General features: G+C 37.0%; 1 protein-coding gene, 1 non-coding gene and 2 pseudogenes across 2 annotated transcripts; 3 read left to right on the forward strand and 1 right to left on the reverse strand.

The window, feature by feature from the left end:
* Positions 1 to 4,068: 4,068 nt before the first annotated feature.
* LOC137726590 (UDP-glycosyltransferase 43-like) lies at positions 4,069 to 5,895 on the forward strand. The gene has a single exon (XM_068465525.2). The coding sequence runs from the start codon at positions 4,392 to 4,394 to the stop codon at positions 5,826 to 5,828; it is 1,437 nt and encodes a 478-aa protein (XP_068321626.2). The 5' UTR covers positions 4,069 to 4,391; the 3' UTR covers positions 5,829 to 5,895.
* Positions 5,896 to 6,872: 977 nt separating this feature from the next.
* Positions 6,873 to 7,059, forward strand: LOC137727163 (U2 spliceosomal RNA). The gene has a single exon (XR_011067736.2). It is a non-coding gene; the product is annotated as a U2 spliceosomal RNA (small nuclear RNA).
* Positions 7,060 to 7,728: 669 nt separating this feature from the next.
* On the forward strand, positions 7,729 to 9,138 carry LOC148696667 (UDP-glycosyltransferase 43 pseudogene; annotated as a pseudogene).
* A 4,112-nt stretch (positions 9,139 to 13,250) lies between these two features.
* LOC137726708 (receptor-like protein EIX2) lies at positions 13,251 to 16,460 on the reverse strand (annotated as a pseudogene).
* Between the last annotated feature and the right edge of the window lie 69 nt (positions 16,461 to 16,529).

Here is a 16,529-nt window from a genome sequence, read left to right on the forward strand (position 1 = left end):
AGGCTAACTCCTCTATTTGGCAATTGTGTTTTCCCTTCAAGCAACCCAGCAGGTCAGTACAGTACTACTCATCTCTCTTTCTCTCTCTCTCTCTCTCTCTCTCTCTCTCTCTCTCTCTCGCTCTCTCTCATGTCAATGTTTCTTCCTTTAGCTAGCTAGCTAGCTAGTTTGGTCTCGGTTCCTCATTTGTATCTGGTTTGGTTTGGCACTTTGACTTGCCCAAAATTTCATGGAGCTTACTTTATTTATGGGAGAGAGATATCAAAACACAATTATCTTCAAGAAATCTACGCTAAATAAGTATCCATTTATAGATGTTCTTTCTTTCCAAAATTAAAGTATAATTAGGGTTTCTTCCTTGAGCTAGCTAGCTAGTGGAGTAGTCAGTCGTTTAGAGAGGTTCTAAACCAAAATTAAAGTATAATTAGTGTTTCTTTCAATATTGAATGTGATTAAGAAAAAAATCAGTGAAAAAACAATCATCCAATAGTTTTATTTATTTATAGTAAGCTTTCAAAAGTTGATTAATTACCGAGTCAGATTGCAGAACTCATGTCCAATCTTCTTGTAGTGATGGTTCTGTGGGAGAGTTGGTTCACATCCATCCATGTCATCTGCTGCTGAAGGTTTCTAGGCTCTTGATGAATGGCATGCTTATTAGTTCGTTAAATCAGTTTTCACTTCATATGACACAAAGTCAAAACTAAAGAAACAGAAATATCATGATAAACCCTTTTTAGTCAGAAAATACATAAATTAATGAATACAAATACTCCAATGCAACTTTTGTTTAGAGCAGATGAGTCAGATTTGAAATTACACTACATTTATTTATTTATAATGGTTTTTGATGAAAGCTATATCTTATATCTTCATGGATGGATTTAGTACTAGTTTGGTACTGCTTAAATTTTTTTAAAGGTGGCTATAAAAAAAAGTTGGGATCTTTCCAGGGTTTGGTAACGTCTTATAATCAACTTTTTTTTTTCATAGTTTTGGATGAAAAAAAAACTAAAAGTTTAAAGCAGCAAAAGCCAGCTTTTCAGCTTCTGCACAAACCTCTTTTCCAAGAGGCGCTGAGCCTTTAATGAAACTTTCCCGTACCCAAAATGACCTTAAGCAATTAAATAATTTACAATCATACAACATGCTTTTATCATCTTCCATTATTTTCGATGAGCTGTTTTGGAATCATTCAGAGTCAAGGCGGTGATGCAGTGGGCAAGATTACACCAACCCTCTTTGTCCACGATTGCGCCAGATGCCTTTCTCGATGTTGATATCTCGTCTATCTCTGATGGTAATATCCCCACAACCCAATTGAACTAACAAAAAACCCAGATGGAATTACCAAAAATCCGAAGCTCAAAGACTCACCTTCCATGCTGAGACTAGATATTTTTTTGAAGTCGTTCAAGATTGTGAGGCCGTACTTCAAGACCTTGGAGTGGCAGACCTTGAACTTTCAGACCAAGCAGAGCTATCCTATGCCCCTCTCCTCCATTATCGACCCGGTTTTGAGCCTACAATCTGACCCGCCAATGAACCATCCAACACGGAGGAAATTTTTTTTAGGATTTCAATTGAGAAAGAAAGAGATCACATGGAGATAGGAAGATTGAGAAAGAAAATGTGAAATGGGAAGAAGGCAGAAATGACGAGAAAGGGAAAGGAATGAGAGACATGTGAGAGAAAGAGAGTTTGAGAGGTGCTTCTGGAAAGATAGCGGGCTGGTTCCCTTTTAATTATGATAATAAAACATAAAAAGATGGGGATTTTAAATAATAAACTAGTTCAAATTTTTATGTTAAAATAACCATTACTGTTGGAGATGCTTAAGATAAATTGATTAGTTATTGGAGTTTTTGTCATTTGGCTAGCTGAAATAGCAAAAAATTAGTAGTGAAGATGTTATCATATTTAGTTTAAAAGATTTTGATATTTTTAAGTAATTTGTGGTACTAATTAGTATTTAGAATATATATAAATCAAGATATGAATATTTTAAAAACAGCAAAGTATGTTTAATTAATAGTACATCTAGTACTATATTGTGTTGACCCAAAAAAACTATCAAGCAATTAAATTAATAGCACATCTAGTACTATGCCCTTTTGGTTATTTTACAAAATCACAGTTGTTTTACATAAAAATTTACCAAACACTATAACATTGTTTTTTTTGCCAAAAGTACTTTTACAACTATAGTTTACCAAACACATTACTACTTTATTTCACAGCTGTTTATTTCCACAGCACATCAGTAACAATTTTTTTTTTTTTTTTCAAAGCACAGCAGTATCAAACTAGCCCTTACTATGGTTAAAATTCATCTAGCTAGCTCTCTTTCCCTGACAATGGCAGGAGCAGGTGCAATATTTTTCCCTTTAGGCCTTGTAAGAGTTCAACTAGGCTCCAAAGACACAAGATACAACATTTTCAGCCATATGGGTTTAATAGAAAAGTTAAATTGAAGTTAGGAATTGAAATGAGATACATTGAATTGGCTTGTGTTACCTATCCTGCACTTGATCACTCACATGTCAATTGTCTCACGTTTCCTGACCTCAAGTTCATAAAGATTTTAGGGCAAGTTATAAGTTTTAGTTTCCATTTTTTGTTAGTAATACAGGAGAAATACAAGAGAGAAATAAGGAATGAGCAGAGGTGGAGGTCGGTAGGAGGTGTGAATGAAGGACAATGTAGGAAACAACAATTAGAAAAATACTCTCCTTTCGTTTATTTACTTCATGCAATCGTGCAAATTAAAGTGGTGAGATACTTTTGTTATACAATTGGTGAGATACTAATGTTATGAAATTAACAACTTAAAGAATAAAACTTTTCACCACTGACATAATAACACGTTATGTACCACACGTGTTCCTGACACAATGAAAATTTTCTCCTCTGTTGTCTTTTTTTCCCGTCCACGAATTATGGTTAGTGTTCCTAACTTGAAGGTCCTATAGATAGAAAAAAGTTATATACTTTCTTCACCCCATATACAAGGCTCCAACTATAGTGTTTCGCTTTTTGGTTGTTGATTGGAGTTATTGATTATAGCGTCTTTGTCAAACGAGTTTCATTATGTACATATATTTTCATGAAGGTAGCCTAACTGCAGATATATAAGTTAGCTTCTTATAGAGTTGCATTATAGCTAGGCTTATGATTCGGTAGTCGTCAATCGTGAAGTTTGCGGCTTGTATATATACATGTCTAAGAGCTTTCTTTTTTTCCTTCATTTCTTGTTATTCTATTAATAAAAATTGGTAGAGGGGGACGAGCCAAGGGTTTCTTGATGCAACAATCTCTTCCCCTTCGAACAGGAGTAGGTATCGCTTGCACATGATTGTGGACGAATAGCTAATATCGCTTGGTCTTTTATTTTCACCTAGAAAAAGAGTGGTGGGAGTGAACAGGAATAAATATACATGAAATAAGTAAAAACAATTATATATGAAAGGAAACCTAAAGGTTTTCTTTTCTAGTTTTGTTTCCCACATTCTTCTTCATTTCTCCCTCCTTTCTCCATCTATCTACCCTTCTTAATTTCTCCCCATGTGCATTATCTCTTTCAGCCCTTTCTCATATTCTTACATATATTTTCTCTCTATCCCTATCACAACAAATGAAAACTAAACAAAAATATAAAGTGATTATTGAAAGGAACCTTAAATTTTTGTTGTTTATAACAAAATCAAATTTTCTTATATATAAGATAATATATTAACCTAAACTGGTATTTCGTCAAAAGAAAAGGGTGGATTAAATTCTCTCTCATAAAGAGTGACGAAGCAAAATGTGAATTGTTTATGAACTAAATATTCCAATAAGCACTTCTCTTGATTTTATACTAAATCCATCCCTTTTAGTATTATAGTTTCACTAAAAGTGGTAATATGATATTTCATTTGTTTTCTATAGAAGAATATTTATCTTAGAGTAAAGCTAAGTAGACTAATTTTCTAAATCAAATTTGTAAACTATAGATGTGTTATCAATAAAAATAAACACGTTAAACAAAAGTTAAGTAATTATCCAATCATTAACAACCACGTCATATAATTTACTAAATTCGATGTAAATAATTGGTCTCTTTATCATTACACTTTATCTTATTTGTTACTTATTCATTACGATCTTATATATATTTCCGGCAGGCTAATTGGTACAATAATGGAGCATGTAATTCCAAATTAATGGGCCTACTTTCGACCTATTTTCTTGTCAACAAGTGATGAATTGAAGCATCCTGCTGTGAGTATTTTACGATTCCAAAGTATTCGTTCCGATTATATATTATTTAAGGTCCTATTTATATATGGATCAAAATTCACAAGAAAAGATAACACCACCAAACAAAACCATAGAGCAAAACAATCACCATGGCCAAATCTCATATAGTCTTCATCTCAACTCCTGGAATCGGAAACCTTGTTCCACTCGTCGAGTTTGCTCAGCTCCTTGTCAATCATGACCGTCGTTTACACGCCACCATCCTCATCATCACCATGTCCCAAAGGCCCATCGTCAACGCTTACATCCAATCCCGTGTTGCCACGTCAACTAGCATCACCTTCCTCCCCCTGCCTCCGGTGGACCCACCCTCGCCGGACCAGTACAGGTCCACCATGGGCTACATATCCCTACTCATACAAAACCACAAACGCCACGTAAAGAATGCAATCACCAAACTCATGTCATCCGACTCGGCCGAGTCAAAATCATCTAACTCGGACCAGGTTGTAGGGTTTTTTGTTGACATGTTTTGTACTTCCATGATTGACGTTGCTAACGAACTTGGCATTCCTTGTTACCTGTATTTTGCTTCCCCAGCAACTTTTCTGAGCTTTATGCTCCACTTACCATTCTTGGATGCCCAAAACCCCGCTGAGTTCGTTGACTTGGGCACCGAGTTGAGCATACCGGGTTTTGTCAACTCGGTGCCACCACTCGTTTTGCCTACAGCCGTGTTGAATAAGAAGGGAGATGCATACTCGTGGTATCTATCCCATGCGCGAAGGTACACCGAAACAAAGGGTATTGTTGTGAATACCTTTAGAGAATTGGAATCGCATGCACTTGACTCGTTGGATACAAGTCAAGTGCCGCAGGTTTACCCAATTGGGCCGGTTCTTGATCTTTACGAACCAACCCAAAAGCGGGATTTAAACCAATATGAAAGCGTCATCAGGTGGCTCGATGACCAGCCCTCATCATCGGTCATGTTGTTGTGCTTCGGAAGCATGGGGAGTCTCAGTGGACCTCAGGTGCGGGAGATAGCATATGGGCTTGAACGTGCCAGGGTCCGATTCCTATGGGCATTACGTGAGCCGCCCAAGTCCCAATTGGATCTCCCAAGCGACCACGCGAACGTGGAAGATGTGTTGCCCAATGGGTTTTTGGAGCGGACGAGTGAATTCGGCCTGGTGTGCGGGTGGATCCCACAAGCGAAGATCTTGGCCCACCAATCGATCGGAGGGTTCATATCGCATTGTGGTTGGAACTCGATTTTGGAGAGCTTGTGGTACGGCGTACCGATTGCCACGTGGCCGATTTACGCGGAGCAACAAATGAATGCCTTTGAGATGGTGAAGGAATTGGGATTGGCGATTGAGATTAGGTTGGATTATAGAGAGGGTAGTGATTTGGTGATGGGGGAGGAGGTGGATAGAAGCATAAAGCGGTTGATGAACGGTGGTGATGTGGTGAGAGGTAGGGTGAAAGAGATGAGAGAGAAGAGTAGGATTGCTTTGATGGAAAATGGGTCTTCATACCAAGCCCTCGGAGTTTTAATCAGAAACTTAGTGCCCAAGATATGATGCAAATAGCAATTCGTCCTCTTGTATTTTTTTCGTTTTAAATAAAATTTTAATTACAAGTTGTCAATTTCTCCATTTTATTGTTCTTTTTTTTTTAATAAACAATAGTATTAACACTAAAGTCATCTCCAATAGAGAATGTTAAATGTCTAAAAGCCAAAAAATGATCTAATTTGTCCAAAAAATTATTTCCAACCGATGATTAGACTATAATTCTATGAAGCTTACCAGACCATTATTTGGCCAAGAAGCATCTGTCTGACTACATATAGCCCCCCCTTTTAGCTATTTTTTTGTGCTCAACTTCTCAATTGCAATAATTGATTCAAATTTAACGGTTAGATTTGAAAACATTCGACATTAGTTTAATTAGATTAACCAATAAATTTAAAGTATAAACTTTAAAACTAATAAATTATTGAGAGGGCTATGTTTTGTCTCTTCGTTTGGAAATGGTATATGAATATGGCCTGATACTATTCATTTAAAAATATTTTTTTACAGGGCTATAATTCTAGATGGTGCTATGTTTAACCCATTCGGTTGGAGATAGCCTAAGGGGAAGGGGGTGAGCTAAGCCTCACAATGAGCTAACAATAATGTGGTTCAAAATTTCCTTTGACGAGAATTGAACCTAAGATCTCTCAGTTATAAATGAAAAAGAATACAACTAGACCATAGTACTAATTAATCTCATATGCAACCAGAACCCAATGGTTTTAGTAATACGTACAAGGCCGCGAGATTTATTTCTTTGCACAAGGTCGATCAACATAGACAAGGTAAGGGGATATCACAAGAAGAGAACTCTCGCCACTTACAAAAGGTTAAGCAAGTAATCGGTTGCATCATAAGAGAATGAGAAATTTTTAATTATAACCGGAACACGAGTGGGACACCATGTGTTTCTAAATAAGTAGCGTGAAATTTTATTTTTTAAGTTATTAATTTTTTAACACACATATCCTACCATTTATATAGTAACACGTGGTATATCATTCCGTGTTCTGATCACACTGAAAAATCTCTTATTAGAGAATAAGCATACCTTTTTCTGATTTTTCGTTTAGATCAAGTGTAGGATCTGTTTTTATCAATTTAATATTTAATACGTGAGTCAATGATCTACATGATATTAAATTATTATTTTTTATTTATGAAAGAGCCTACTACAATAAGCTATTATGCGTCGCCACGTGTTGCACTACTTCTTAGGCCTGACGCACCCAAACAAATCAAATTTTAATTTTAATTAGTTTTTTCCCAAGCTGTTAGGACTTTCTGTTGAAAAAACTAAACTAAAAGAAAATTCAACCATAACTTATAAAACTTCGGGTTAGAAGAACCTTGCCATTGTGGTAATTGTTTCCCGAAAGAGTTTAGGCCTAAAGGTGAGATTTTCTACTCGCCTGTACGGTTTGTTTGATACACATGATTAGATTGGAAGGGAGAACTCTCAATTTCAAAGGTATATTGAAAGTGAAAGTGAATGATTTTTCATTTGGAAGGAAATAGAAAATGATTTGATATGAAGAAAATCATCCTTTCTAATCCTACCATTTCTTGAATGGATAAGTTTTCTTTATGAGCGATCTATCTTCGATTCCCAATTAAATTGTTGTCTTCAAGATCAATACTCAACAAACTAGAGCAATTTTGCGAGGAAGCATGAATCTCACTACCAAAATTGTTGTTGTTAGCTTTAATACTTGCAATGAACTTAATACCCCCAATGAACTGGAAATATTACCAGAGAGATTGTTGTGACCAACATCTACAAACAACATATAGATCCCCACACTCTATGCATGATAAAATTCTCCAGAAAATTAATTGCTCCTTAGAGGCAAGAACCCAAGTGTTGCATGTTGCAGATAAAAGGAAGAATAGTGTCATTCAAATGATTCTCAGAAAGATACAAATCTATCAAATTGCGTATCATCTGGTCAATATTCCAAGGAAAAGGTTTGAAAAATAGATTGCTTTCAAAATCAAGGGAAGAGATATTACTGGACCACCAAAGACCATCAACACTGAAGCCTCTCAAATCTCCACCTCTTTGTCATTTGAAGCACTTCGCTTCTCCCATTCGAGTTTCGTCAGTCCATCGCCATTGTCCTCTTTCCTCCACTTACGCCGTTTGTGGTGATCAGAGAAGTTGCAGGAGGGCAGAACAAAGGAGGAGGAGGAGGAGAAGAAGAAGTTGCAGGAGGGCGGAACAGAGAAGGAGGAGGAGAAGAACCTGGGATTCAGATTAGAGAACAAGCGATGCGGGATGGAGAGAGCGAGAGAGGAGTGTTTCCACCCGACTAAATAATACCGAGGTTTTGGACGGTATAACTAAACGGGTATCAGCCGGATAAAGGAGGTGGGGTCGGATTATTTAATCTGGTGGCTATTTAATCCAAACAGACACCAAACATCGTACTCTATATTATTAGTACTATCCAGTGCCTTATCCGGTGTGCCAAACAGGGCCTTAGAGAATTGGAGTCGTATGCACTTAACTTGTTGGATACGAGTCAAGTGCTGCAGGTTTACCCAATTAGGCCGGTTTCTGATCTTTACGAACCGACCCAAAAGCAGGATTTAAACCAATATGAAAGCGTCACCAGGTGGCTCGATGACCAGCCCTCATCATCGGTCATGTTGTTATGCTTTGTAAGCATGGGGAATCTCAGTGGACCTCACGTGCGAGAGATAGCATATGGGCTTGAACGTGCCGGGGTCCGATTCCTATGGGCATTATGTGAGCCGCCCAAGTCCCAATTGGATCTCCCAAGCAACCACGCGAACGTGGAAGATGTGTTGCCCAATGGGTTCTTGGAGCGGACGAGTGAATTGGGCATGGTGTGCGGGTGGATCCCACAAGCGAAGATCTTGTCCCACCAATCGATCGAAGGGTTCATATCGCATTGTGGTTGGAACTCGATTTTGGAGAGCTTGTGGTACGGTGTATCGATTGCCACGTGGCCGATTTACGCGGAGCAACAAATGAATGCCTTTGAGATGTCGAAGGAAATGGGATTGGCAATTGAGATTAGGTTGGATTATAGAGAGGGTAGTGATTTGGTGATGGGAGAGGAGGTGGATAGAAGCATAAAGGGGTTGATGAACGGTGGTAATGTGGTGAGAGGTAGGGTGCAAGAGTTGAGAGAGAAAAGTAGGATTGCTACGATGGAAAATGGGTCTTCATACCAAGCAGTCGGAGTTTTAATCAGAAACTTAGTGCCCAAGATATGATGCAAATAGCAATTCGTCCTCTTGTATATTTTTTGTTTTAAATAAATTTTTAATTACAAGTTGTCAATTTCTCCATTTTATTGTTTTTTTTTTTTAATAAACGATAGTATCTACACTAAAGTCATCTCCAATAGAGAAGGTTAAATGTCTAAAAGCCAAAAAATGACCTGAAACCACAACTTATCATCATTTCCATCTTCATTATTGTCTTTTGCATCCTTAGCTACGAAGGTGTCATCTCCATGGCACTTAGTTAAGAAGGGAACACCACTTTGCGATGAACTTTCCATATAACAAGACGAAACATTGAACGTTTAAAACTGATTTCCAGGATAATTTCTTCCGGACAAGTTGTTGTAAAATAGGTTCAAGTGGGACAAAGAGATTTTAAATGACAAGCTTTGACCAATCTATCCCGAGAGGTGGTGTAAGAGATCAGCAGTTTTGAGCCAACGCAAGTTTCTGACCTTGGAAGGGATATTTCCAGTCAATTGATTCATACACAAATTCAAATGCCAATAGAATCAGGCTACTTATTTCTTCAGGGATTTTACCTTGTAAATACTTTGATGAAAGATCAATGCTCTTTACAAGATCTAGAGTCGTGTTGTACACAAGTTCTTCTCGTTTGGTGTTAGTGTGGCTTGCTCAAGATAATCAGTAGAGTATGTATTTGAATCATTGACAAACGAAGTCAAATTACTTAAACATATGGGAATAGTACGTGAAAGGCTGTTGTGACTAAGGTCGAAGATATAAAGGCTCCAAAGATTGCACAGTTGCTGGGAAATACGTCTACTAAAATAGTTGGACCGTAATCATAGTATATACAATATGGATTCATTTGATCCTCCTATCCATAAGGTGTTTTCTCAATTAAATTGTTGTCTTCAAGATCAATACTCAACAAACTAGAACAATTTTGCGAGGAAGCAGGAATCTCACTACCAAAATTGTTGTTGTTAGCTTTAATACTTGCAATGAACTTAATATCCCCCAATGAATATTACTAGAGAGATTGTTGTGACCAACATCTACAAACAACATATAGATCCCCACACTCCATGCATGATAAAATTCTCCAGAAAATTAATTGCTTCTTAGAGGCAAGAACCCAAGTTGCAAGTTGTAGATAAAAGGAAGAATAGTGTCATTCAAATGATTCTCAGAAAGATACAAATCTATCAAATTGGGCATCATCTGGTCAATATTCCAAGGAAAAGGTCCGAAAAATAGATTGCTTTCAAAATCAAGGGAAGAGACATTACTGGACCACCAAAGTTGGAGTGGTTCCTCCAACTGATTATCACTTAAATCAATAGTCTTTAAATTTCGAAATTTCAAATGGGATGGAAAGTTTTCACAAAATTGGTTGTGAGACACGTCAAATGTTTTTAAGGATGACAATTTTCCAATGGATTATGGAATTGAGCCCCACAAATAGTTTTGTGTAAGACTTAAGAACTTTAGCTTGCATGAATTTCCAATGCCCTTGGGATTGTGAACTTTTAGGCCAGTATAAGATAAATCAAGGTATTTCAGAGATTTGAAGTTTGCCAATTCACTTGGAAATGGACCACTGAAATTATTCCCGGACAGATCAAGCTTTATGAGGCTGGTAAGATTAAAAACCAACTGAGAAATTTAATACCATTATGCAACATATCAAGGATCAAAAGTGATGTCAAGTTAATCCTCTGTAGTGAGACTGGAAGGCTTTCAATTTGGCAAAAAGATAAATATAACTCTAATAACGAAGGAAACATGTTAATATTCTATGGTCAACTGACTTCTGTGTTGCGAAGGTCAACGGAATTGAGATTAATATATTACAGGGAAGAGAGGTGAGAAAGCCAATTCAAGTTTCTAAAAGATAAGTCATAATTCAACCCGAGATCAAGAAAATTTAGACTTGGCAGGTTACTAAGATTGTAATTTACAGGTTTGCAACTTGCAAGACTGCTGCCCGATGAGGTAGTCAAGTTCTTTACTCGCAAAGAGTCATTCCTCCTTGCATAAAAGTTCAGTCCGACGGTAAGTCATAGGTTACAAAAAATAATCAACTAGGATCAAGTTTTTTACTTACGTAGTTGAAGCAATAATGGAAGGGTGTATGACTTTATTGGTTGTATATACTGATGATTTTGGTATGAATATATGTTTGCTGGTCGAATTGTAATTGAGAGTAGGAGAACGTTCCATGATGTATTATTGGGTTTGGAATACTCGAAGTATAACTTTCCACGATGTATTATTGTGTTTGAAACACGTCCTGACTAGAAAAAAAATGAAATCAAATGCCAAATGCCAACGCTGTCACACCATGAAATTGAAGGGAACGTGCAAGTGGGGAGGGGGACTAGACTGTCTTATTTGGCTTTCACTAATGGGGATTACAAGACATTTTCCATGGAATTTTTCGAATTCTGGTGAATCCGCGTAGGAGCAGATGATAATGATGCATGGATGAGATCGCTATCTGTGGAAAATAAATCATAACTGATGAAAGGGATTGGAAGAGAGAAGAAAGAGGCATTTTGCAATGCAAGTGAGGATGATTTATATGTGGGATTTTTGTTTATTTTTACTTATTTCTGATACTAGCAATATTCTAAAATAGTTCATTGATAAAACCGAACACCATGCTAATGTTAGTTACCATGTTTTTTTTTTTTTTTTTTTTTGTCAAACGATAGATTTGGTTATATTAGATGTTAGATTAACGACCAACGGGGTTTGAACCCACACCATCATGTAAGAGTTCAATACCTTTCCACCGCTGTGGTAAATGGCCATTTGCAATATTAGTTATCATGTTAAGGTGTGACCTTTTTCACCTAAACTTGTTACTTTCTATAGATGACTGGATATGGTTGTTGGAGAACAATTTAGAAACAATAAAATAACAGAAATACAGAACCGAAATACTTATACTTTATTATTCAAAAATACTTGTAATACAGAATGCAATTATGTTATAGTAACAAAAAATTAAAAGGATACTAACTTGAATGAATTGAAGGTAGAGGCTAGCGCAAACGCTATGTCATTCGAACAGTATTTCCGTCCCACTCGTGTGCTTGTGGTTCTACAACGTCTGCTCGACCAGGATACAACTACCTAATTCTACAACCCGCACTGGATTATAGAACTCTAGCAAATTGCTTTATGTGTTTACTCTCTAGAAATTTTGTACGGAAGACAAGGGGGAAGAAAAAGATGATTTTTTGATGGAACTAAGAACTCCAGTTATATAGGCTATTTCATACCTCTTCAAACACCTTTTGGATGTATCTGAAGCTATACAACTCCTTCCAAAGAGTTGTGTCTATTAATTAAAACGTTTTTAATTAATTTAATTAAAAACTTAATTCGAAATTAAAATTAATTGATCAGATTAATTTTAATTCCTTGGCCTCAAGTGCCCCAAGCCCTTGTCTTGATTAATTAATATTAATATTATAGCATAATCATCAAGCCTAATCCACACAACTATAAGGCCCAAGCCTTTAATTCATTTCTAAATGGTCCAAGTTCTAATTACTAAGAAAAAAGAATAAGCTATATAAAGGCTAGTGAAAAAATACTGTTGACCAATGTGGGACAAGAGGATCTCAAACTCCTACAATGGTAGGATCTGAAAATTGTATAAAGTTGGTATCTTATGTGCATGAGGAAGTACGATTTTTTTTCTTTGTTGTATATGTTTTTGCTCTTTCTGATTTACTCTTGTTTACAGCTTGTCGTTCAGTTTTTCTAAACTTCATTTAGAAGTAATGTTGGACCAACTTTTTCATGCTGTTAGTCCTTGTCCTGCTCAATTTTTTGTTCTGTCCGTCTATAACTTATGACTGTGAGTGCAGCTTGGAAGTGTACTGTGTCTTCACTGATTAATATATATGCATTTCTTCATTTGACATGTTTGATCTCAATCTCATTTTGTGCATATTCTTTAGCAGTGTTTAGAGGGTTTCATACATACAAGGATGAGACATCGCGTGGAATACTTGATTGAGGTTGTATTTTCCCTTTCCAGTATAATTTAAGCTATTTCTCTACAAGTGTAAAAGAAGAGAATATATACGTGCGCTTATCTACTTTATGAACAAAGTGTTATTTTGTTGTCGTGCAACATTGAATGCACAAACGTCGCATACATATCTGGTATTATGCGATTGATAAGTACAAACTAGAGTTTTTTATTAGTTGCAGATTAATACATAATTGAAAGCTAGAGTTCTTTTATTCAATACATAAGTTGCAAGTATCAAAAACCCAAAGTAGAAAGAAAAAACATCACATATATATAGTACATCAAACTTCAAAAAACATTATTCAGAACCGAGCCACTTTCAATGCAATTACTAGTACTGTCTTATCTTTGATGTTGTCGAAGAATTGAAAACAGGCATACCTCTATGATGTCTTTGAGATCAATATGCTGCAAACGCCCCAAAAGCCTACGATGAAGCCAAGTACCACGCTGACAGATAACCACAATATATCATTGTTACCATCTTCATTCTTGTCTTTTGCATCCTTAGCGGTAAAATTGTCATCTTCAGGGCACTTAGTTGAGAGAGGAACACCACATAGCAATGGATTGTCCATATAAATGGACGAAAAATTGAGCGTTTGAAGCTGGTTTCCAGAAGGAATTCTTCCAGACAAGTTGTTGCAAGACAAATTCAAGTGGGACAAAGAGGTTAAAGATGACAAGCTTTGAGGAATTTGACCTGAAAGGTGGTTGTGTGAGAGATCAAGAGTTTCAAGCAAATGTAAGTTTCCGATCTTGGAGGGGATCTTTCCAGTCAATTGATTCTTGGACAAGTTCAACGTACCCAATAAAATGAGGCTGCTTATTTCTTCAGGGATTTCACCTTGTAAATTATTTGATGAAAGATCAATGCTCTTTACCAACATCAGAGTCTTGTTGTACACAAGTTCGCTTCCTTTTAGTGTTAGTGTGGCTTGCTCAATATAACCTGTAGAGTTTGTATTGGAATCGTCCACCAGTGAACTCCAATTATTTAAACACATGGGAATAGTACCTGAAAGGTTGTTGTGACTGAGGTCAAGGATATGAAGGTGGTGAAGATTGCACAGTTGTAGGGAAATATGTCCATTGAAATAGTTGGATCGTAATCGTAGCATACACCACATGGATGAATTTGATCCTCCTATCCATAGAGGTATTTTGCCAGTTAACTTGTTGTCCCCAAGATTCATACTCTCTAAACTAGAACAATTCTGCAAGGAATCAGGTATTTCACCGCCAAAATTGTTGTTGTTGAGCTTTAATATTCGAAGTGAACTTAATACCCCCAATGAACTAGGAATATTACCAGAGAGATTGTTGTAACCAACATCTAGAAACACCATATTGCTCTCCACACTCCATGCACGAAAGAATTCCCCAGAAAATTGATTGCTCCTCAGGGACAAGATTTTCAATTGCTCCATATTGCAAACACTGGGAGGAATAGTGCCATTCAAATGATTCTCAGAAAGATACAGAGTTTTCAAATTAGGCATCATTTGGTTAATATTGGAGGGAATTGGTCCGGAAAATAGATTGCTTTCAAGATCAAGAGAAAAGACATTAGTGGACCACCAAAGTGGGAGTGGGCCCTCCAACTGATTATGACTCAAATCAATAGAATTTAAATTTGGAAATTTCAAATGCGATGGAAGGTTTCCACGAAATTGATTGTAAGACAAGTCAAGTTGGATGAGTTGGGAAGATATCTGCAACAACCATTCCTCTGGAATGGAATCCGAGATTCCATTACCACGAAGAATAACATAAGACAATTTAGTTTGAGCTTGAAGCCATACCCAAAAATCGAGACTTACTTGACAGTTTATGATCTCAATTGTGTGGAGCTTGAAAGGAGGAATCCAATCATAAGCCACATTGAAAACGAGGGACATGGGTCGGTCTTTGTTTCCTACTTGCAGATCTTGTAATTTGGTAAGGTTTAGGAAATGGGCTTCTGTTAGAATACCTTCCCATAAATTACCATACAGACGCAGAGAAAGTAGATGAGTGAGTTGTCCCATACTTTGTGGAATAGAACCTTTCATCGTATTAAAGAGAGGTCCAAAGTTTTCAAAGATGACAAGTTTCCAATGGAATCTGGAATTGAGCCATTCATCTTATTATTAGAGATGTCCAATGTTTCCAAGGATGACAGGTTTCCGATGAAATCTGGAATTGAGCCCCACAAATAGTTTCCACAAAGGTTGAGATGCTGCAAGCTTTTTAATATTCCTAAGGAGGCCGGCATTTGGCTTTCCAGCTCACAATTAGACAAATCTAATGACTCTAATGGGTTATTAGAACAATTTGAGAAACTCCTCAAAAACTCTTCAACCCTCCCATCAATTTTGTTTCCAGAAAGACTTAAGACCTTTAGCTTGCACAAATTTCCAAAGACTTTGGGAACTTGACCTTTTAAGCCTATTGTAGATAAATCAAGGTATTCCAGAGATTTGAGACATGCAAGTTCATTTGGAAAAGGACCATTGAAATTATTCTCGGATAGATCAAGAGTTATGAGGCTGGTAAGATTAAAAAGTGATGTCAAGTTAATTCCCTGCAATGAGAGTGGAATGCTTTCCATGTGGCACGAAGACAAGTGTAACTCTAACAATGAACGAAGCATCGAAATATCATACGCCCAACTGACTCCAGTGCTGCTAAGGTCAATGTAATTGAGATTAAGGTATTCTAGAGAAGAGAGGTGAGAAAGCCAATTCAAATTTTTTGAAGATGAGAGTTGATTCCACCCAAGGTCAAGAAAGTTAAGGCTTGACAGGTTACCAAGAGAAAGGGGAATCTCTCCTCCAAATGACGCAAAGGAGAGATTGAGATATTGCAAACTTTTAAGCTCCCCAAAGAACTTAGGAATTTGACTGCTATGAAAAAAATTCTTGCTTAGGTCCAGGTAATTTAAATGTTTCAAGCCCAACAGAGAAGCATTTATCTTACCTCCCAAGAGAGACTTCTGATAAGCTTCGTACTCCCACTGGTCATCAGAAATGGAATACGGATATGGATTCCGAAGGTCCATCTTCACGACATGACCAGTGTTGTTGTTGCATGAAATACCTTCCCATTGACAGCAATCATGGCCCACCCAAGAGGAAAGCCTACCAGAAGGATCAACAAGATGTTGCTTAAAGATGAGAAGCGATTGTCTTTCTTCGTCGATGCATGAATTTGATTTCACACTGCTTGAAAGTTCATCACCGTCCAAACAGAAACAGAGTTTGGTAGTAGTCTGCATGTAGGAAGAGACCAAAAGCAATAGAAGTAAATAGCGAGCAATACCGAGGTGAGAGTGGCTATCCATTATCACACACAATTTTCTTTTCTTTGCTTTGCTTTGCTCTGCTGGTGATGATGTTTAACTCTAAATTAGTGCGACACCGAAATTTATAGGAATAGATCAT

The sequence above is a fragment of the Pyrus communis genome, chromosome 5 (genome assembly GCF_041283825.1).
Source record: "Pyrus communis isolate YQ-2024b chromosome 5, ASM4128382v1, whole genome shotgun sequence".
Lineage (NCBI taxonomy): Eukaryota > Viridiplantae > Streptophyta > Magnoliopsida > Rosales > Rosaceae > Pyrus > Pyrus communis.